Below are 22,242 nucleotides of genomic sequence, written 5' to 3'. Positions count from 1 at the left end.
AAAGAAGGCAAGGTTTATTATTTGATTACTGTTTGCCTTGTATGCCCAGTCATAAACCAGGACCATACTCTGCCCTGTCCTAGAGAGCTTGATGTCTATATATAAGGCAGACAACAGATAGACAGAAAGTGAGATGCACGTGATTTCATAGAGTTAATTTTCCTCACAATAGCTGCTGTGTTTTGGATTTAGTATGAGAAGAATATTGAAAACACTGATGTTTTCATACGTTGCTAAGAAATCAAGGACTTTTTCCAATCTCTCATATTCAGCTGAAGAGCAGGTGTGCAGGAGCTGGGAGGGAGCAGAGCCAGGCAGACAGCCCAGGCTGGCCGATGGAAATATTCCATACCATGGATGCTATGCTCAGTTTATGAGCGCAGGTTGGCTGGGGTGCAGCAACTTTTCCATGAGTTCAGTGAGTTCCAGGAGTTTGGTGAGTTCAGCGAAATACAGAAGTTCCATGAAATCCGCGAGTTCTGTGAGTTCCGTGATTGCTGCTTAGGGACTGGCTGGGCAGTTGGTGATCGGGCAGTGAGAAAAGTTGTATTGCATATTGCTTGTTTTGCGTATTTTGTTGTTGTTGTTGTTATTATGATCATTTCTTCCTTTGTTGTCTTATTATATTGTCTTTATCTCAACCCACGAGTTTTACCTTTTGACCATTCTCCTCCCCATCCCACTGTGGTGGGAGGAGGGAGCGAGTGAATGGCTGGCTGGTCCTAGTTGCTGGCTGCTGGGTTAAACCAAAATGAGAAATAATCAGACAATAATGGTTAATATATTGTGTTTACTCTTTATGATAAAATGTCTGTCCATTGCATGTTTCGTTATGGGGATGGTTCCCTTTGATGACAAAACAAATCCTTTGCTTCCAGTGCTAATTCAGTTCCAGAGATTTCAAAGTTCAGCATCCAAAAACTATTCTTTCAAGGGAATTTGATCCTGGTGGACCTGAAGAGGAAGAGATTCAAAGACTCTCAGTGGAATTCTTTGAAAAAAATCTGTGTAACACAGTGACTGTTCACTTTACCTGTCTGCAACAGGCTTCGCCGAGACAGTTTTCACAGTGTCTCAGGAGGCCAGTGGAAAAAACCCACCTGATGTACGCTCTGGGTGCTAGGTCTAGTCTTTGGTCCCCGCTTTGGCACTTCACTGCAGTCCTAGTTCAGCAAACACGTAACCAGGATGAATCTAGTCTTGCCTCTGTTAAGAATAATAAAACAAGGAATTAACTGTCTGTCTCGGCTAAAAAGAAAATCTTGCCTTTTTTGATATTTACAGCTTTAGTAAGACCTCCATTTGCTAGTCTTCTGGCAGAAGGAAAGTGCAGTCCTTTAAGCAGTTCTGATTCATCCTTACCACTTCCTCTATTGTACATGTGTTTGACAGATCCTTTAAATAATTTTCATGTTTATTAGTGAGGGGTGGCAATAAATTTTAATATTGATTGTTCTGTGGAGCTGTGTAAAACTTGGCGCTGAAGGGCTAGGACTGTTCACAGCTGTCACTTCAGCTTATAGTGTTTGGCTTCATCTGACATCGTGACGGGAATCATTCTGAGTTATGTGTTATGTGTATAGAGCCATGTAGACATTATAGTGTGATTTTTGGCATTATGTTCTTTAGTTCAGGAATATAATTATGTTTGAAATGTCTTTTCAGGCCCCCAGATCTTGGATTGAAGAGGTCTTCAGTAAAAGAGAATGTGCACACATCATTCCAGGTTCAAAAGTTCCTCACAGGTAAAACAATGAATTTCACTTTCTTTCTGTTACATTTAAAAAGAATCAGAATCATTTTTTGTGGTCATTGTGTGTAGCCTGGATGAAGTTCATTGCGGTTTTGCAATGCCCTGGTTAGTGATTGCAGGTGTTTATGGGTTTCCACAGATACTGTCAGCAGTACCTTTTAAATGAGGCTGTTTGTTTGAACTGGAAATTGGCAACAGTCAACATTCCTAGGTTTCTTAGATGTGTTGCTCTCAGTCCAATAACCAAAACTGTGGTATGGCATCCAATTGAGAGATTGAGTTACATGGAATTACTCCTGCACAGGAATTCTTAATCCTGTACCACCATTTTCTTCCTTCCTCAAAATGATGCCTGCTGCTCTTCACAGTCTTCTGAAATAGAGGTTTCTGTTGAGGCTGGCATGGAGTGAGAAGAGTGTAAGAAAAAGATCAAATCCTCAACCTGTGTTTTAGGACCTGGGAAACAAAACATAATTTGACATTCCAGATTGTGTATCTAGTGGATGGATGGTTTTGCCGAAATAGAGTTGGTGAGATCGCATTCTGAAGATGTAAATGTGTAGTTTTGATCATATTATTTTGAACACATGGATAGTGTAGAGTAGATAAGATAGATAACACATCTATGAAATGCACATTTGACATACAGTCGGAGATGTAAAACACCAACCAAATCACTGAAGTTACCCAGTACATCTTCTAGGGGTGAGTGGAGAAGAACTCATCATGTTGATGAGAATTTTTTCACAGGTGAATTGATAATTTATGAATACTATTACAGATGTTTTCTTTTATACAAGCATGTATTAATTTTCTATCTTTTATCACAGGTGTCCTGCAGGATGCCAGGTGTGCCAGAATTTAATCAGGTAAAAGTACCTATATATATAATATATAGCTATGATTTTTATAATGACATACACTTGGTGAAAGGCATTCCTAGTCAAGGAAGTAATGATAACAAAAATATCCTTCCTCTTATATTGTCAGAGCAGCATTTCTGGGGGTGTGCTGGAAAATGTGTAGCATAAATCAGGGTAAAATAAGTTGTATGATAACCTTTAATTTGTTTGCAATAGAAAAATTTATCCAAATACCTTGTGTGGACGAGTTTGTCTTAGTCTTCTCCTGAGGAACGAAAGGCAGAAATGTGCCTTTAAATGGGTGACAGTTACGGCTATATGCTGGGTGATATGACGGAGAGTGAGATGAAAGCAATAGAGAACAGTAAGGACTGTGGAAAGAGAAAGAACAGACTAAAGCGAGAAGAAAGAAGGTAGTAGAAACATCCCTGATGATGTGTTTTCTGAAGATTTTTTCATCTTCCCTGCAGTGGACGTTCTGAGTCCCTGCCTTTGGGAAGGCAAGCAACACAAACTACGTCACTTTGGTGCTTTCAACTCAAGTGTGCCTAATATTTTGTGGCTCTATTAATTAGTTGTTTTCAATTCAATGTTTGTCGTTCAGCTGGTATTCCCAAGCAGGTTTTGATGCTCTATGTTTATGATAATAAATTATTGGTTGTTGGAACAAAGTTTTAACTTCCCTTGACATTTGTTTTGTGTTAGGGGTGGGCTGACCTTGGCTGGATGCCAGGTGCCCACCAAAGCCACTCTATCACTCCCCCTTCTCAGATGGACAGGGGAGAGAAAACATAATGAAAGGCTCGTGGCTGAAGATAAGAACAGGGAGAGATCACTCAGCAGTTACTAATCATGGGCAAAACAGACTCGGCCTGGGGAAATAAATTTAGTTTATTACCAATCAAAGCAGAGTAGGGTAATGAGAAAACAGTAATGAAATCCTAAAGCACCCTGTCCCCTTCCACCCCCGCTTCTTCATGGGCTCAACTTCACTCCCAATTTTCTCTACCTCCTCCCCCAGAGTGGCACAGGGGGACAGGGAATGGGGGTTGTGTGCAGTTCATCACACGTTGTCTCTGCCGCTCCTTCCTCCTCGCTTTCTTCCCCTGCTCCAGTGTGGAGTCCCTCCCATGGTTGACAGTTCTCCATGAACCGCTCCAACAAGAGTCCTTCCACAAACTGCTTCACTGTGAGTCCTTCCCACAGGGTGCAGTCCTTCAGGAACATGCTGCTCCAACGTGGGTACCCCACGGAGTCACAAGCACTGCCAGCAAACCTGCTCTGATGTGGGCTTCTCTCCCCACGGGTCTGCAGGTCCTGGCAGTGGCCTGCTCCATCATGGGCTCCCCCCAGGGTCTCAGCCTCCTTCAGGTATCCACGTGCTCTGGCGTAGGGTCCCTTCCATGGGCTGCAGGTGGGGATCTGCTCCACCGTGGACCTCCATGGGCTGCAGGGACACAGCCTGCCTCACCATGGGCTTTTCCATGGGCTGGAGGGGAATCTCTGCTCCGGTGCCTGGAGCACTTCCTGCCCTCCTTCTTCCCTGACCTGGGTGTCTGCAGAGCTGTTTTTCTCTGATACTCTTACTCCTCTCTTTTGACTACTGTTGTGCAGTAGGTTTTTCTCACCCTTCTTAGATATGTTATCACAGAGGTTCTACCACTGTCACTGATGAGCTCGGCCTTGGCCAGCGGCGGGTCCATCCTGGAGCCAGCTGGCATTGACTCTGTCGAACATGGGGGAAGCTTCTGACATCTTCTCAGAGAAGCCACCCTGCTACCAAAGTCTTACCATGCAAACCCAATACAGTGTTAAAGGCCTCTAAAGGCTGAAGCAACAGAAAACAATGAGCTGCCGATAACTAAGGACTAGCAAACTGGTGCTGACTAGTCCAGTCACTTGCATGAGCATGATTTTTTGCTTTTTCATTACATTGCACATTTTATTTTGCTTCTAAGATTTATATGAAACAAGATTCAGATCTTCCAAAAAGCAAATAAATTACTCCTCAGAATCAGAGCACTGTAAAGGGCTGGTATACAGATGGTGTTGGCCTTGTAAGACTAATGATCTGTGCGGCATCTGTTCAGAAATGGTGAACTCCCTCTGAGGGAATAGTCACATGTATAATTACATTTAGAGCAGAACAATAGAGATTCAAAGGTTTTTGCAGGTGTTCTGGAAGCAGAAATGCAGGGAGGATTTTAATGCTTCCTGTTAACCTGCAGATACCCAGGTGGGTATCTAAGCTGAAATTAACTTGTGCTTCAAAATATAGTGGTTTAATCCCATCCAAATCATGACTATGGCAGTTCTGCAGTCCTTGCCCTTCCCCCTGCAGAGAGACCATGTTGTTATTTGGTCCGGGAAGCTAACTGGTATGAAAATTAACCTGGGGGGTTGAGAACCAAACCAAGATTAGTTTTCACCCAGTTAGCTTCCTAATCAAACTCAGTTTAGCTGCATGTATGTGAATACTACAGTGCGAGAGGGAGGAAGATAAACTGGAAATGTGCACCCTACAGTATGGGTTTGTTTTTTTCTTTCACCTTTTCTGTAAAGACATGGCATAGCTTTGTGGTTTTTCTAGCTTGTAGATGTTTCTGTCACTTATCGTTGAGCATTTCGTGCTGTTTAAAGTCACGTGAATCCTGTTTGTTGGTCTGTCTGTATATTCAGAATGTGTGTAAGTGTTCGGTGTTCATTTCAGTCAGCCATTATCTTGCAAGTACATTTTCTCAAATGTTAACTGTTCTTGTCTTCTTGTGTATCTCAAGGTGTACACAGAGCTTTATTCTAGGAGAATTTTTCTGTTCCTAACAAGGGGAAATAGTTTTCACATGAGTTATAACTGATTATATTGTATTTATTAGATCACCGACAAAATAGGTTTTGGGCCTCCTGAGATAAGTAATTTTCCGCAACTCACAGAATCACAGAATGTTAAGGGTTGGAAGGGACCTCTGTAGGTCACCTAGTCCAACCCCCCTGCCAAAACAGGGTCACCTACAGCAGGCTGCACAGGACCTTGTCCAGGTGGGTCTTGAATATCTCCAGAGAAGGAGACTCCACAACCTCCCTGGGCAGCCTGTTCCAGTGCTCCGTCACCCTCAGAGGGAAGAAGTTCTTCCTCATGTTCAGACGGAACTTCCTGTGCTTCCGTTTGTGCCCATTGCCCCTTGTCCTGTCACTGGACACCACTGAAAAGAGCTTGGCCCCATCCTCCTGACACCCACCCTTCAGATATTTATAAGTGTTTATTAGGTCTCCTCGCAGCCTTCTCTTCTTCAGGCTGAACAAGCCCAGCTCCCTCAGCCTCTCCTCTTAGGAGAGATGCTCCAGTCCCCTCATCATCCTTGTAGCCCTCTGCTGGACTCTCTCCAGTAGCTCTTCATCTTTCTTGAACTGGGGAGCCCAGAACTGGACAGAGTACTCCAGATGGGGCCTCACTAGGGCAGTGTAGAGGGGAAGGAGAACCTCCCTCGACCTGCTGGCCACACTCCTCCTAATGCATCCCAGGATCCCATTGGCTTTCTTGGCAGCCAGGGCACACTGCTGGCTCATGGTCAACCTGTCATCCACCAGCACTCCCAGGTCCCTCTCCGCAGAGCTGCACTCCAGCAGGTCTGCCCCAAGCCTGTACTGGTGCATGGGGTTGTTCCTCCCCAGGTGCAGGACCCTGCATTTGCCTTTGTTGAACCTCATCAGGTTCCTCTCTGCCCAGCTCTCCAGCCTGTCCAGGTCTTGCTCCTCCCAGTTTTGTGTCATCAGCAAACTTTCTGAGGGTACACTCTAACTCTTCATCCAGATCATTGATGAAGAAGTTAAACAACGCTGGGCCAAGCACTGACCCCTGTGGGACACCACTAGTTACAGGCCTCCAACTAGACTCAGTGCCGCTGATGACAACCCTCTGAGCTCTGCCATTCAGCCAGTTCTCAATCCACCTCACTGACCACTTCTCCAGCCCACACTTCCTGAGCTTCCCTAGGAGGATGTTCTGGGAGACGGTGTTGAAAGCCTTGCTGAAGTTGACGCAGACAACATCCACTGCTCTCCCCTCATCTACCCAGCCAGTCATGCCATCGTAAAAAGCTATCAGATTGGTCAAGCATGATTTCCCCTTGGTGAATCCATGCTGACTACTCCTGATAACCTGCTTTTCCTCCACTTGATGATGACCTCTAGAATGAGCTGCTCCATCACCTTTCCCGGGATGGAGGTGAGGCTGACCGCCCTGTAGTTCCCTGGATCCTCCTTCTTGCCCTTGTTGAAGGCTGGAGTGACATTGGCTTTTCTCCAGTCCTTGGGACAGCTCTCCTGTCCTCCAGGACCTCTCAAAGATGATGGAGACTGTCCAGAAGTCATGTGAATGTACTTGATGCCTACTTTAATTTGACCTAATATTGTACGCAAATGAGATCTGTTAATGAATTCTTACTTGCAGAGAACTTCCCAGGTTTGCAAACAGTTTATGAGTGGGTTGTGCAACTATTTGCGAGTACTAAGTAGAATAACTCCTTTTAGTGGCTGCTAATCAAATTTGAGTAACTTACTGGCACCTTTGTCCGTGCTTCACTGGTGTGTTAAAATGGCCTCCATCTACTCTTCAGTGCAGTGCTCACAGACATGTCCCAGACAGCACTAGACAGATCTCACTGCATGAGTATTCAGGAATGTGGTGCCAAACTTGTGCATCCTTACGCATCTGAGATCTCTATATCTGACCTTTTAGGTATATGTTTTGGACACAGTGTCTGAAGTGCTGCCTGCTAGGGCACCAGATTTTGTAATCTGCCTGTTGTAGTTACCTTTACTTCAGTGTCGACCCTCCAGGTTTCCCATTGTTGCTCAAAGTGTGCCTTTTCCAGGAGTCTGCTTTTGTCTTCCTGACATTGTTTGCTCCTTCACTAGTAGCTTAGTGAGCCTTTGAGGCAAAGACCGTAAAGTCATTGCAAAGACACTCTGAATCAAAGCATATGATGTGTTAATGGGATCACAGGATAATGCAGGCTGGCGGGGACCTGGGGAGGTCTCCAGTCCCAGCCCCTGCCCAGAGAAGGCTCAGCCAGGGGGCCAATCAGGCTGCTCAGAGCTTTACACAGTTGGGCTGTGAAACCCCCAAGGCTGGAGAGAGCCCACCCTCCCCAGGCCCCGACTCTGCCACTGGGCTCTCCTCCTGGGGAAAAAGCTTCTTCTTGTCTCCTGCCTGAGCTTACCGTGTTTCAGCTGTGCTGCTGCCTGTTGCCCTCCCACCGTGCACCACTGTGAAGAGCCCGGCTGCATCTCCTGCATCCTCTCCCATCAGTGCCGGGGATGCCGTTGGGTGCCCCTGAAACTATCCCTCCTCCCAGATGAGCCATCCCCGGTCCTGCAGCCTCTTCTTGGAGGACAAGGGCTCCAGCCCCACCATCCATCACCAGGTCAGGTGCTGCACAGACCCTGTGGGACCTTGCTTGATCATAGAATCATAAAAAGATTTGGGTTGGAAGGGGCCCCTAGAGGTCATCTAGTCCAACCCCCTGCAGCGAGCAGGGACACCGCTAACTAGATCAGGTTGCTCAGAGCCCTGTCCAACCTGGTCTTGAATGTTTCCAGGGATGGGGCCTCCACTACCTCTCTGGTGAACCTGTTCCAGTGTTTCACAACCCTCATTGTAAAGAATTTCTTCCTTATATCCAGCCTAAACCCACCCTGTTTTAGTTTAAAACCATTACCCCTCGTCCTGTCACTGCTGTCTCTACTAAAAAGACTGTCCCCATCTTTCCTATAGGCTCCCTTTAAGTACTGAAATGCTGCAGTCAGGTCTCCCCGCAGCCTTCTCTTCTCCAGGCTGAACAAGCCCAACTCTCTCAGCCTGTCCTCATAGGAGAGGTGCTCCAGCCCTCGGATCATTTTTGTAGCCCTCCTTTGGACCCGCTCCAACAGCTCCATGTCCTTCTTGTGCTGAGGGCTCCAGAGCTGAACGCAGTACTCCAGGTGGGGTCTCACCAGAGCAGAGTAGAGGGGCAGAATCACCTCTCTCGACCTGCTGGCCACGCTTCTCTTGATGCAGCCCAGGACACGGTTGGCCCTCTGGGCTGCCAGCGCACATTGCCGGCTCATGTCCAGCCTTTCGTCTATCAGTACCCCCAAGTCCTTCTCAGCAGGGCTGCTCTCAATCCTTTCATCCCCCAGTCTGTATTGATACTGGGGATTACCCCGACCCAGGTGTAGGACCTTTCACTTGTCCGTGTTGAACCTTATGAGGTTCACACAGGCCCACCTCTCCAGCTTGTCTAGGTCCCTCTGGATGGCATCCCCTCCTTCTGGTGTCTCGACTGTACCACTCAGCTGGTGATACTGGTCTCCAGACAGTAACCAACCCATAACGACCACCCTGTAGGCCCAGTCAGGTCCTCACCTGCCAATGTGTCCTCCTTCCCAGACCATAGTGTCCCAGCCCAGGTACAAGAATATTGGGGGAGACAGTGCCAATAGCCTGGCTGTAGCAGAGCTAGGTGGCATCTGATGCTCTGCTCTCATCTCCACAATTTTGTCGCAGAAGGTAGTCAGGTGGATAGGCATTATTTACCCTTGGTAAATCCTTGCTGACTGCTCCCTGTAACTGTCTTCTCCCTGCTGTGCCCAGATTTTGGCTCCAGGAGGTCTCACTCCTTGATTTTACCTTGATTTGGGAGACTGGCCGGCCCCTGGTTCCTCAGGGTCGTTTTTGCCCTATTTTGAGAGCAGGTGTGACATTTGGCTTTCTCCGGTTGTTGGGGTTTTCCCTGATCTCCATGACCTTTGAGAGCTGATGGAAAGCAGCTGTACTAGGGCATCAGCCACCTCCCTCAGCACCTTGGAGTGCAGCCTGAAAGATCCCGGGGACATGTGTGGGTCGAGTGCTCCCGAGCAATCCCGACTCAGTCATCATCCCCGGCTGGTAGCTCGTCTCCTCCTTGAGCCATGTCACTATGCACACAGCACAAAACTTTACAGAAAAGAACCTAAGCAGCTGTATGTAATATTCTGCTTTGGTTTCTTCAGCCTTCCTGAGAGCCTCTTAGTCTTGGCTTTTGACCTCCCAGGTAGCTCAGGAGTCCTTAGCACCTTGTCCCTGCCTGCTAGATGGCTAGAGAGAGCAAGGGTGCCAGCTTGAAGTAGAGCATGAGCTATTTGGGAAATACCGGTCCTTTTGAGTTTGTACCTTTTGCTATGGTAATCTCTGAGGTAGGAGCAGCTGCGGGTACCCTGCACACCTGTGTGTTAGGTCTATGGGCAGTTCCTCCACTGCCTGCTCAGCGTAGTGGAGCTGTTCTGAGTGCAGCTTGCCTCTGGGTGCATTTACATGTAAGCATTAAGTATGTAGCGCAAATGATGTTAATTACTAAAAGAGTTCAGTGTTTATTGGGCCTCTCAGTTTCAAGGTTATTACTGCATTGATTTGTCTCATCAGATGGTTAGTTCCTTTCCACAGGATCCTTCCACAGGATGCAAATGCACGTTGCTCTGGCTCTTGTTGCTCTAGGAGGGGCTGCTGATGTGACCCTGTATGGAACAGTAACGTGTGAGATAGATACTAATTCTGTGCTCATATTTTGATGATGGGCTGAAATTAATCCAGATTGTAGAAAATGTAATCCACTGATGATGAGCCTGATTGCTTTTCAGTGCTGTCCTTCTGAGTGCTGAGTCAGACTCAGACCGTGTGATATGGTATCAAAGTGAGTAATGTAAGGTAATGCAGTGTTTAGTTGGGACTGCTATTGGTTCTCTGTCTTTTGGAATGACTCCTGGATGAAACGTCGTGTTGTTGTGGGACTACACAAAGTAGTCTAGTGACTACAAGGTATTTTCAAGACCAAAGGACAGTAGGATATCTATGTTTTTTCTCATCTTTCATCTGAAGATCCATTATTGCTCTTACCCTCGAATCCCCCTAAAAAGCAAGCAGAAAAAAATGGAGCAAGGAGGCTAATAGCCTCAGCTCTAGAGAAATTTGTACTTTGAAGACCAATAATAAAATCAAAATTATCTGTTTATTCTGGTCCTTTTTTTGAGGTATGCAGGGATAGTCATAAACAAGTATAGTCATTAGCCTTGTGCTCTTTGTGAGAGATTTTATCCAAATCTGTGTCCCTTGTGCTATATTCCTTGCAACTACATTGCTCTGAAATACTAGATTAGATATGTCTCTACAGTGGCTCTGCATGTGGATTCTGAGTCCACATATTATTTGACAACACAATGTCAGCAATGATCTTCCATCTGTGTTGATCCCCCAGTCTTCTGAAATAGTAATTGAATTGTTTATCTTTAAGTGACTTAGTGTGACTGGCTTATTCTCCAAGTTCCAACTTGGATAAGTTTTGTTTAGTTCCTGAGCCTTGACCTGCTTGTCTTGGTTTGCCTATGAGGAGGCAAGATTACAATGGGATTTGGATTTGGGATCATAATAATGAGGTCCCTAGATAAATAGTTTGTTTCAGGAGCTCCTGTGCCCCCTGTGTTAGTCCCTGGTTTTTTATCTGCTGCCACCACATTGCAAATACTTGTGGAGTCATGCAGTGAGGCAAACAGGGCAATACTTCTGGTTAGAGTAACTTGGCAAGAAAAACCCCTCTGTGAGGCGTATCCTTCCCCCAGCTAGATCGTTTCCTTTTCATTTTTCCAGGATTCAGTTGTAATAACATGCCTCACTTCCTTCTGGAAAGTCCCTGTATTTCTGTGATATGCTACTGTTTATGTCAGCTAGGGAAAAGGTGTAGGATGTCTAGGTTAGCTAATCCATGTTGAATTAGCTTGACAGAAATTTGGGCGTTTTTGGTTGCCTTCTGACTTCTATCTAACTGTCATCATACATGTGATAACAGAGCTCAAGTGTTTTCTGCACTGCTAGTCTTCTACAACTCTTTAATTCTCCACTGAATAAGATTGTTTAATTGAGTTATTAATTCCACGAGAGTGTGGGAGGCTTCCTTCTCCAGTGTGCTTTTGCAGAGCATTGAATGAATCAAATGCAATTTGCCTGTGTTCAAAATCTGGAGTGCAAGCATAATTTCATGGTTTCTGAGTATCAAAAAGTGCATTTCTAAAGAAGTTCACTTCCTTAACTTACTTAGAGTTGTTTTGGGGTTTGTATTTGTTTGTTCGTTTGTTTTTACTCTGTTTCTTTCTCACCAGTTAGTTCTCACTCATCTCCACAGAAAAATGTCTTTCTGAATGTACCTCGTCAGGGTTTTGCAGATGTATACATCTAACCTGCCCCTACATCCACAAAATAATACATCTGAGTCCCAACGCAGTCATTGAGTTTGGGTTATTGGAAGCTGTTTGGTATCTTAATAGAGTAAAAGGGAAGAATTTATCTCTATTTCCCAGGATATAATAACTTCTGAAATGTCTAAAGGAAAACTGGACTGTCAGATGTCGCTATAAATTACATTGAAGTTAATCCTATAGAAGAGGCTGGAGCCTGTCAAAGCCTGTATGACAGTAATAATGATTGAATTTGGCACCTCGGTTATTCATCCAATTGCAAACCTTTAATGCTAACTGAACTTCTGCTTAATTTCCCTTAACATTGCACTTCAGTCTGTTTGTTTTGTATATTCTCTTTGCCTGGTGTCCAGGGGTTAGTATAAAGGTCAGCCTGAACTTCTCTCTAGATGGAGGGTTGCTCTTCTCCTCCTGATAAATGACAGTAACTTCTAGATCTTTCTCCACTACCTAGAATAACCTGTGAACTTTGGTATCCTAAGATATTCCTCTGAAATGTCACATATGAGACCAATAAATCTGAATTGCATTGCTCAAGTCAGAATTGCTGTGCAGGACTCTCAAACTGTTACAGAATGACACAGAGTCATAGCATGGTTTGGGTTTGAAGGGACCTTTGAAGATTATCTAGTCCAACTCTCCAAATGCTGTTAGTGTTCCTCAGATAGAGAACAAATTCTGTATCCAGCAAAACATATTTATGATTTAATTCAATGTCATTTTGCCGTTGTTGAGATTTTTTCAGCTGAGTTAATTTTTATTATACTCCATCTCAGAAAGCTATAATATCATTCTTTGCAAAAAACTGTTTGGTCTATTCTGTTGAAGATCCTAGAGTTGCATGCAAGTGTGTTTGATATAAAATAATTTCTTTGTTTTTAATGTGAGATGTTGCTGTGGACGGCTGATTGGAGACCACCCAGAAGTAGACTGTAGCTGGCCTGTTTGCCAGGCTGCCCCACATAGAGATGGTGGAGAATGGTCTGTGCAAAACCACACAAAGAAGAGTCCAACAGATGCATTTGGAACAATCAATTTTCAAGATGGAGATCACACTTACCATGCCAAGGTAATAGATGCAGTGTTTATATGTCTGACTTGTTTTTAGAATTTCACCACAAGAAAGGCAAAAAGTGGTTTGGGGTGAATATCAGATTGTTGTCTTAAAAGGGCAGGGAAATCTGAAAGTATTTAATAAAAGGTATCTACAGGTTAGAGAGTGTATGTGTTTTTTCTGTACTTTGAACTTCACTGTGATTAAGCATAGTCTGTCTTGCTTTTGTTTTTTCATTGAGAGGGCTTTAAACTAGGTTCGAAGGGGGAAGGGGATATTGCCCAGCTCACTAGGGATGAGCCTAGGCTTGGAGTGCCAAGGCCAGGGGTGAGATTGACAGCCCAGCTCAAGTGTGTTTACACCAATGCACGTAGTATGGGCAATAAACAGGAGGAGCTGGAAGCCATTATACAGCAGGACGGCTACGACTTGGTCGCCATCACAGAAACGTGGTGGGACAACTTGCATGACTGGCATGCTGTCATAGATGACTACAGACTCTTTAGGAAAGACAGACCAACAAGGAGAGGTGGGGGAGTTGCTCTATATGTGAGGGAGCAACTGGAATGCATTGAGCTTGGCCTGGGGGCAAGTGAAGAAGGAGTTGAAAGCTTGTGGGTTAGAATTAAGGGACAGGCTCACACGGGTGACATTACGGTGGGTGTATACTACAGGCCACCTGACCAGGAGGAGGAGGTTGATGAGGCCTTCTACAGGCAGCTGCAAGCAGCCTCACAGTCACAGGCCCTGGTTCTCATGGGGGACTTCAACCACCCTGACATCAGCTGGGAAGACCATACAGCTAGGCAGGCGCAATCCAGGAGGTTCCTACAGAGCATCGATGATAACTTTCTGATGCAAGTGGTGGAGGAACCAACAAGGAAAGGCGCGCTGCTGGACCTCGTGTTAACAAACAAGGAGGGACTGGTGGAGGACGTGAAGGTTGGAGGTAGACTCGGCTGCAGTGACCATGAAATGGTCGAGTTCAGGATCCTGCATGGAGGAAGCAGGGCGATAAGCAGGATCAAAACCCTGGACCTCAGGAGGGCTGACTTTGCCCTCTTCAAGGAGCTACTGGGAGGAATCCCGTGGGCCAGGGCTCTCGAAGGCAGGGGGGTCCATGAGTGCTGGTCGCTCTTTAAACAACACTTCTTCCATGCACAGGAGCAATGCATCCCCCTGAGAAAGAAATTTAGCAAAGGAGGCAGGAGACCTGCATGGTTAAACAAGGAGCTTCTAGCGGAGATCAGGCAGAAGAGAAAGGTGCATGGAATGTGGAAAGAGGGACAGGCCACTTGGGAAGAGTACAGAAACGTGGTGAGAGCATGCAGGGATGCGACGAGGAAGGCCAAGGCCCACCTGGAATTGAAGCTGGCAAGGGATGTCAAAAACAACAAGAAGGGCTTCTTCAACTGCATCAGCAGCAAAAGGAAGGCTAGGGACAACGTGGGGCCGCTGCTGAATGAGGCGGGTGTCCTGGTGACGGAGTATGCGGACAAGGCAGAGCTAATGAATGCCTTCTTTGCTTCAGTCTTCAGTGCTAAGACTGGCCCTCAGGAATCCCAGGCCCCGGAGGTAAGAGAAGAAGCCTACAAAGAGGACGACTTTCCCTTGGTCGAGGAGGACTGTGTGAGGGATCGCTTAAGTGATCTGGATGTCCACAAATCCATGGGCCCCGATGGAATGCACCCACGAGTGCTGAGGGAGCTGGTGGATGTCATTGCTGAGCCACTCTCCATCATCTTTGAGAGGTCCTGGAGGACAGGAGAGGTGCCCGAGGACTGGAGAAAGGCCAATGTCACTCCAATCTTCAAAAAAGGCAAGAAGGAGGACCCAGAGAACTACAGGCCGGTCAGCCTCACCTCCATCCCGGGAAAGGTGATGGAGCAGCTTATCCTGGAGGCCATCATGAAGCAAGTGGAAGAAAAGAAGGTTATCAGGAGTAGTCAGCATGGATTCACCAAGGGGAAATCATGCCTGACCAATCTGATAGCTTTCTACGATGACATGACTGGCTGGGTAGACGAAGGGAGAGCCGTGGATGTTATCTACCTTGACTTCAGCAAGGCTTTCGACACAGTCTCCCATGATATCCTCCTAGGGAAGCTGAGGAAGTGTGGGCTGGATGAGTGGTCGGTGAAGTGGATAGAGAACTGGCTGAATGGCAGAACTCAGAGGGTTGTCATCAGCGGCGCTGAGTCTAGTTGGAGGCTGGTGACAAGTGGTGTCCCTCAGGGGTCAGTAATGGGCCCAGTCTTGTTTAACTTCTTCATCAATGACCTGGATGAAGAGTTAGAATGTACCCTCAGCAAGTTTGCTGACGACACCAAACTGGGAGGTGTGGTAGATACACCAGAAGGCTGTGCTGCCATTCAGCGTGACCTGGATAGGCTGGAAGGCTGGGCAGAGAGGAACCTGATGAGGTTCAACAAGGGCAAATGCAGGGTCCTGCACCTGGGAAGGAACAACCTCATGCACCAGTACAGGCTTGGGGTGGACCTGCTGGAGAGCAGCTCTGCGGAGAGGGACCTGGGTGTCCTGGTGGACGACAGGTTAACCATGAGCCAGCAGTGTGCCCTGGCTGCCAAGAAAGCTAATGGAATCCTGGGGTGCATCAAGAAGAGTGTGGCCAGCAGGACAAGGGAGGTTCTCCTTCCCCTCTACACTGCCCTGGTGAGGCCCCATCTGGAGTACTCTGTCCAGTTCTGGGCTCCCCAGTTCAAGAAGGATGAGGAGCTACTGGAGAGAGTCCAGCGGAGGGCTACAAGGATGGTGAGGGGACTGGAACATCTCTCCTACGAGGAGAGGTTGAGGGAACTGGGCTTGTTCAGCCTGAAGAAGAGAAGGCTGCGAGGGGACCTTATAAATGCCTACAAATATCTGAAGGGTGGGTGTCAGGAGGATGGGGCCAAGCTCTTTTCAGTGGTGCCCAGTGACAGGACAAGGGGCAATGGGCACAAACTGAGGCACAGGAAGTTCCGTCTGAACATGAGGAGGAACTTCTTCCCTCTGAGGGTGACGGAGCACTGGAACAGGCTGCCCAGGGAGGTTGTGGAGTCTCCTTCTCTGGAGATATTCAAGACCCGCCTGGACAAGATCCTGTGCAGCCTACTGTAGGTGACCCTGCTTCGGCAGGGGGGTTGGACTAGATGACCCACAGAGGTCCCTTCCAACCCCTACTATTCTGTGATTCTGTGATTCTGTATTGCTCACTGATGTATTTTTGTGCTATCATGTTAGCGGTATTGTGAAAGTTCTAATCCTGCACGAAATCTTTAAGACATTAATGCTGAGAACTTAGTAAGATGTTGAAGTTTCTTCTCTTGGAGTATATAAAGAATGTTTATTTTACCCATTATTATTATTCTTTCAGTATATTAGACTTTCTTATGATAGCAGTTTGGATCAGCTATTGCACCTGATGGTTAAAGAATGGCAGATGGAGTTGCCAAAACTAGTGATCTCTGTTCATGGAGGCATTCAAGATTTCAGGCTTCCCTCAAAGGTCAAGCAGGTTTTCAGCAAAGGATTGGTGAACGCTGCTGAGACTACAGGAGCATGGATAATTACAGAAGGCATCAATAGCGGTAGTATAATTACCTTTATTTCTTTCAGTCCTCCTCTGGTGTACTTTCTCTGCATATGACCACATACATTTAGGACAAATATAAAAGCTTCTTTTTAAGGAACAATGCGTAATTCAAAGAGTGACATCATGTTCCTCTGCTGTTGATAGATGTTCTGAATATTTTTAATATTTTTTTTCTTAAATAGCAGAGTATTCTGCATGTTGTAAGAAACACTCGTAGCAGATAACCAGAACTTATCTGCAGTCAATTTTGTCTGCTTCATTAACACATATAGGTTCTAAGGACTGTGACTGGTGTTATTGAAACAGGTTTCAAATCTAAATTTGTGTTTTAGAATTAAGAAAGTTTTGAATTTGGATAATCTATTAATTAGCCTAGTAGTATCTGAAACTCCCTATAGACTTCTCAAAAACTGAGGGGGTCAGTAAGCCGTGGGACTGAAATTCTGTAACTTTTATTCAATCTGATGACCTTACAGGAGAACTGTCCTGTGCATTTATGTAAATAATGAAGTTTTTTCAGATAGAAAGCACCATTAGCAATACAGATGAGAATTATTAATTAGAAATATGTATTGAATTTGAAGCATTGGTGTGTTATGTCTGAAACTTACAATTCCTGCAGTGTGCATCAAATATAGAAGTTAGGTGGAATGGTTTGTTTCTGGTTAAAACGTAACCGTAGAATAAATTAAATGATGGGAAACCCTTTTATTAGTGTCCTCTAGCAGGTCTGCAAATGTAGAAGAAAAATGGTGATTTATTTATCTATTTAGGAGTGTCCCGGCATGTAGGGGATGCACTGAAAGGCTGTGCCTCACCACATCTGAGAAAGATCTGTGCTGTTGGGATTCCTCCATGGGGTATCATTGAGAATCAGAGGGATCTCATCGGAAAAGATGTGAGTTGGACACATTTTAATAGTAAAAACCTTCATCTTCAGGGGATATGATAGCTTTCTTGCATACTTTGTTTTCTACTTGCTTTATTTCACCGGTTTGATATTTTTTCTCAGTAGTATAGGCTTAGATTTTGCCCAGCAGTAGGATTTCGTGGCATGTTGAGGCACTATATTTTGCTTTTTGTACGTAAATGAATAGTTTTATAACATTTCTCTTCTTACAGGAAATTTCCATTCCTTTCTGAAATTTTGTAATTAAGCAATTCTCTTGTGGTTGCAAATGATGTATTTCTATATTCATGTGATTCAGGATGAGTAATCAGGTTAATGGTATACATAAATAGGCTATTAATGTGTGTGATTTTTATTCATAAACTAGAACTTTGTGTGAATGCCAATGTGAGGGCAGAGTCTACATAACTGCCTAAAAACAATTGACAAGTAAGGTGAAGTCATTCCTGCTAAATAACAGCTCACATGTTTTTAATGGGAGTGCACCCAGGAGAAATTTACCATTGTGTTGCAACTCTTGCAAAGAATGGCAGGCAGTGATTCTGACTAAGGACTGCAAGCCTAATCAGAAATGCTTTCTGTAGTATTAATTGTGGTTTTGTTGCTGTTAAGAATCAAGTGAAAACCCATGTTTGAGTAGAGCAGAAAAAGCGTGATGAAGATGTGATCCTTCAGAAGATAATATGATGAAGAATACATAAGCAATACAAATGATGATATTTTGTTGGTTTCTTTTAAGATTTTTTTTTTTTTTAGGTGGTTTGCCTGTACCAGACTCTAGGTAACCCACTCAGCAAGCTAAGTACCCTCAACAGCATGCATTCTCATTTTCTAATGGCAGATGATGGGACAGTGGGCAAGTATGGGAATGAAATGATGCTCAGGAAGAATCTGGAGAAGTACATATCACTTCAGAAAATACACACAAGTGAGTATTGCTGTGGTTGGCTTTATGACAGAAAAACCTGTCCTAGAAGTTGTGGAGGTACTTGACATTTCTGTTACGTGTTGCACATCTTGATTCGCTGTAGATTTCACTGAGGTTGAAAGTTATTAATTGCACATGTCTTGAACTGTCAATATCAGGAACATGAAAAGAACAGGATTTTTATAAAGCATTATGCGTTTGGGTACACGTGCATTTTGGTTTCTCATTTGTAGAGACATCTAAATGACTGAGATTATTTAGTAAGTATTGAGCATTTGCTTACCTTGCAGTTTTGCGTGGTCTCTATATCAGCACTAGATATTTTCACAGCATTTTGCTAGGTGGAAAAATTGTCACATTCAGTGGAACTGAAATCCTTCTTCCCCTGTTCATTACTTTTATCATCATCACTCTGCTATATTGCAAGCCTGTGACCTTTTTAGGTAAGAAACAAAGACTGGTTGCGAAAGGAATGCCTTAAAACAGCATTTGTTTGTCAGATTGCATAACTTCCATTGTATGCCTACACAGTGAATAAATTATGGCATAGAAATCACGAATAAAATATTTATTACATAGACAAGTGTTTCTTCTTATGAATTAGATTGTATAAATTATTTGTGGAAGTTCACTTTTAGCTAGTGATTTAAATCTTGAGGTCTGTTAAAAAGACATTAGCAGAGTTATGATATTGAATCCTTGTTTCCTTTATTTGCTCACATTATAGTATTTACAAACTTAGAAACTTACCCAGTTTTTAATGTGTTCATATTTAGAGGCTCTTCCTCAGTCTCTTGTATCTTTTCTTACTGTTAGTTTTTGCAAGCCAGACTTTCTGTTGTTTTTCCATTTCTGTTGCATCTTATTTGAAATTTATTTCTGATTATTAAAAAACTCACCCTGCTTCTGTAAAACTTGAGAAACCTGTAAAGAAGTGCCTGATGACTTTTCTATGTGTGTAGGTAAACAAATGGATATTGACGACATTTCAAACGCTGTCAATGTCCTTGTGTGTGAGAGCTGTCGTAAAGGGCAGAGGGATATTCTGAAGGATATTTCTTCTTTCCAGTGCTAGGGCTGCTTACAATTTTATTGAGAGGTTTTCATGGTCTTTTTGATCTGCGTGCAGAAGTTCTGTGAAAGTCTTAAAAAGTGTAAGTCAAATTCCTCTCCATTGAACCATGTATGAGAGTCCTTCATGAGTATTTGTTTACCAGCTGTTGTAATTTTTTTGTGTGACTGAGACTTGTTTGTAACTGGTTAGGCGTGTTTTGAAACAGGAATGGGCCAAGGTGTACCCATAGTTGGGTTGGTGGTGGAAGGAGGCCCCAGTGTGATCTTAATGGTGTGGGAGTACGTGAGGGACAACCCAGCTGTCCCCGTGGTGGTCTATGAGGGCACTGGCAGAGCGGCAGATATCCTGGCTTTTACCCACAAGCACATGGGTGATATGGGGTGAGTAGTGGCATAATGCTTCTCTTCCTTGATCTGTCGTATTGTGAGGGACGTGAAAACGCCTGTCTCAAAACCGCTGAGATAACTTCTAATGCTTCTAGTAATGACACCACCATGATCTTTTGCTGTCTTTTACTTCTGTGCAGTGAGAACAAAATTTCTTTCTTCCTTACCTCAAACTAGTGTTGGAAGATTTATTTTGCCAAATTTAGTATGGCTTTTTTAAAGAGGAAAAAGAAACTGCATCTGGCTATTTTGAGCTATTACAATGTGTCTCACCTTTGGTGAGGGACACTGCTGGGTCACCCCAGAGTGCTTGCTTGGGTTTTGACTCAGTCCTTTCTCCTGCCATCAGTGTTCTGTAAGTGGGCTCAGATTTGGGTCACACAAAGCTTTTCAGACTAGGGCTGGGGTTAGTCGCTGTAGGAGCCTCAGACTAGTGTAGGAGGAGGACTAAGGTTCCTTGGCTTTGGTTTACCCAGTGGTAACCCAGATTTGTCGTCCAGGTCTAGCTGTAATTCTTTGTCACCTCCAGTGCAGCCTCCACTGCAGACTGTATTAAAGCTACCTTGATGAAAATTTTATGTCAAAACTGGAAATAAATATATATATATATTTGTATAGCCAATTAATATTTTTGTGAAAGTTTTTAAAAGTGAAAAGGGCTTTTTAAATAAAAAGTAAAATTTTAAAAAGGTCGCCTGGGTTTGTTCCTATTTAAAAAATGAACAATTTAATAAACTTTAAAGCCTAATTGTTTATTTATTATCTTTTCTAAATATTCTTTTGGAGAGGTGGTATTTTTCCTTAGTGTGTTGTATTGAGAAATTTTTCCTTCACTTCCTTTTTTTCCATATTTTTAATCTTTTAAAAAAAAATATTGCCATTTCAAAACAGAAGGAAAATATGGATGGAAAGGGTAACTGAAAGAGAAATGAGAGGAAAGAAATATGAGAGGTGTGAAGCCTAATGAACAAAAAATGAGGAATTTAATGTTATCCCTATATGATTATTGAAAGAAAGAAAAAGTTTGCTAAACTTTTAGTGATTTTTAGCTCTATATTCACAGAAAATCCTTTGAAAATTGTTAACTTTTTCATTTGTTCTATTTCCAGTAGTATATATGTATGGTCAGGACAAATGTCTGTGTGAATAATAATTTATGTTATAGGATGCCTTTGTTTTGTTTTGTTGAAAGAAGGCAGGAAAAAGTCAACAAAGAAGTAGTAGTAAGAGATTTCTCATATGTCTGCTTAGCGCAAGTTTCGTCTTTTGCTGAGATGTCATTTGAGCTGGTAAGAAGTATCTAAAAATACACTTATTCATGCTTGTGTATCTGTTTTTCAGGGAGCTGCGTCCTCAAGTGAAGGAGGAGGTCTTAGTGATGATTCGAAACACATTTAGCTTGGGACAGGAACAATCCAGTAGTCTATTTCACATTTTGATGGAATGCATGGAGCACAGAGAGTCTGTGAGTGGGGTTCGCACTCTGTGTTTAGAATGTCTTAATTTGCTGTTACCCTGTTTGCTCTTTCTGTGGTGAGTTGGTGTGGTCGCAGCAGTTGTAGAAGTAATGCTGTTATCACTAATATAAAGATAACATGAAGGTGCCTGTGCTAATTTATATAATGAGTAGCTCCACAGAGCCTGTTTAGTTAACTTCTCAAGTCTCACTGATTGCTTATGAAATGACAGCCTTTCTGATTTTAGTAAAAGCCCAGACATTTTTGTTTTTGCAGGAAAGATCAAATTATTCCTACTTTTTGTCTTCTCTAGTAGTGTCTTATTTGTAATTTAGAAATGTTTCCATCCGTTCTTCTATTAATAACAGAATTGTGCTAGAACTTGTCTCTGAGTATTGAAATGTATTTTCAAAGTGTGCTAGCATGTTTAGCGGCTCAGGTGCTCATTTGTGAGTAGAATCATAGAACAAGAGAATGATATGGGTTGAGAGTGATCTTAATGATCATGTAGTTCCAACCCCCCTGCCATGGGCAGGGACACCTGCCACTAGACCAGGTTACTCAAAGTCCCATCCAGACTGGCCTTGAACACTTCCAGGGAGGGGGCAGCCACAACCTTCTCTGGGCAACCTGTTCCAGTGCCTCACCACTCTCACATTAAAGAATTTATTCTTAATATCTGATCTAAATGTACTCTCAGCTTAAAACCATTAGCCCTCATTCTGTCACTACACTCCCTGATAAGGTGTCCCTCCCTATCTTTCCTGTAGGCCGCCTTTAACTAATGAAAGGCTGCTATAAGGTCTCCTCAGAGCCTTTTCTTCTCCAGGCTAAACAACCCCAGCTCTCTCAGCCTGTCCTCACAGGAGAGGTGCTTCAGTCCCTTGATGATCTTCATGGCCCTCCCCTGGACTCACTCGAGCAGGTCCATGTCTTTCTTACGCTGGGGGCCTCAAAACTCGA

The 22,242-nt window shown here is 44.1% G+C and overlaps 1 protein-coding gene across 1 annotated transcript in view; it reads left to right on the top strand.

Annotated features, from left to right (window-relative positions):
• Positions 1–22,242, top strand: part of TRPM6 (transient receptor potential cation channel subfamily M member 6) — a 90,011-nt gene that overhangs the window by 9,003 nt on the left and 58,766 nt on the right. The window contains exons 2-10 of the mRNA XM_075446849.1: positions 1,047–1,105; positions 1,666–1,745; positions 2,584–2,622; positions 12,766–12,946; positions 16,305–16,518; positions 17,297–17,421; positions 18,190–18,361; positions 19,642–19,816; positions 21,164–21,287. Coding sequence (XP_075302964.1) covers positions 1,047–1,105; positions 1,666–1,745; positions 2,584–2,622; positions 12,766–12,946; positions 16,305–16,518; positions 17,297–17,421; positions 18,190–18,361; positions 19,642–19,816; positions 21,164–21,287 — 1,169 coding nt within the window. The remainder of the gene's footprint in view (positions 1–1,046; positions 1,106–1,665; positions 1,746–2,583; positions 2,623–12,765; positions 12,947–16,304; positions 16,519–17,296; positions 17,422–18,189; positions 18,362–19,641; positions 19,817–21,163; positions 21,288–22,242) is intronic.

This window comes from Opisthocomus hoazin, chromosome Z (assembly GCF_030867145.1).
Source record: "Opisthocomus hoazin isolate bOpiHoa1 chromosome Z, bOpiHoa1.hap1, whole genome shotgun sequence".
Taxonomy (NCBI): domain Eukaryota; kingdom Metazoa; phylum Chordata; class Aves; order Opisthocomiformes; family Opisthocomidae; genus Opisthocomus; species Opisthocomus hoazin.
This window is presented reverse-complemented; position numbering and strand designations above follow the sequence as displayed.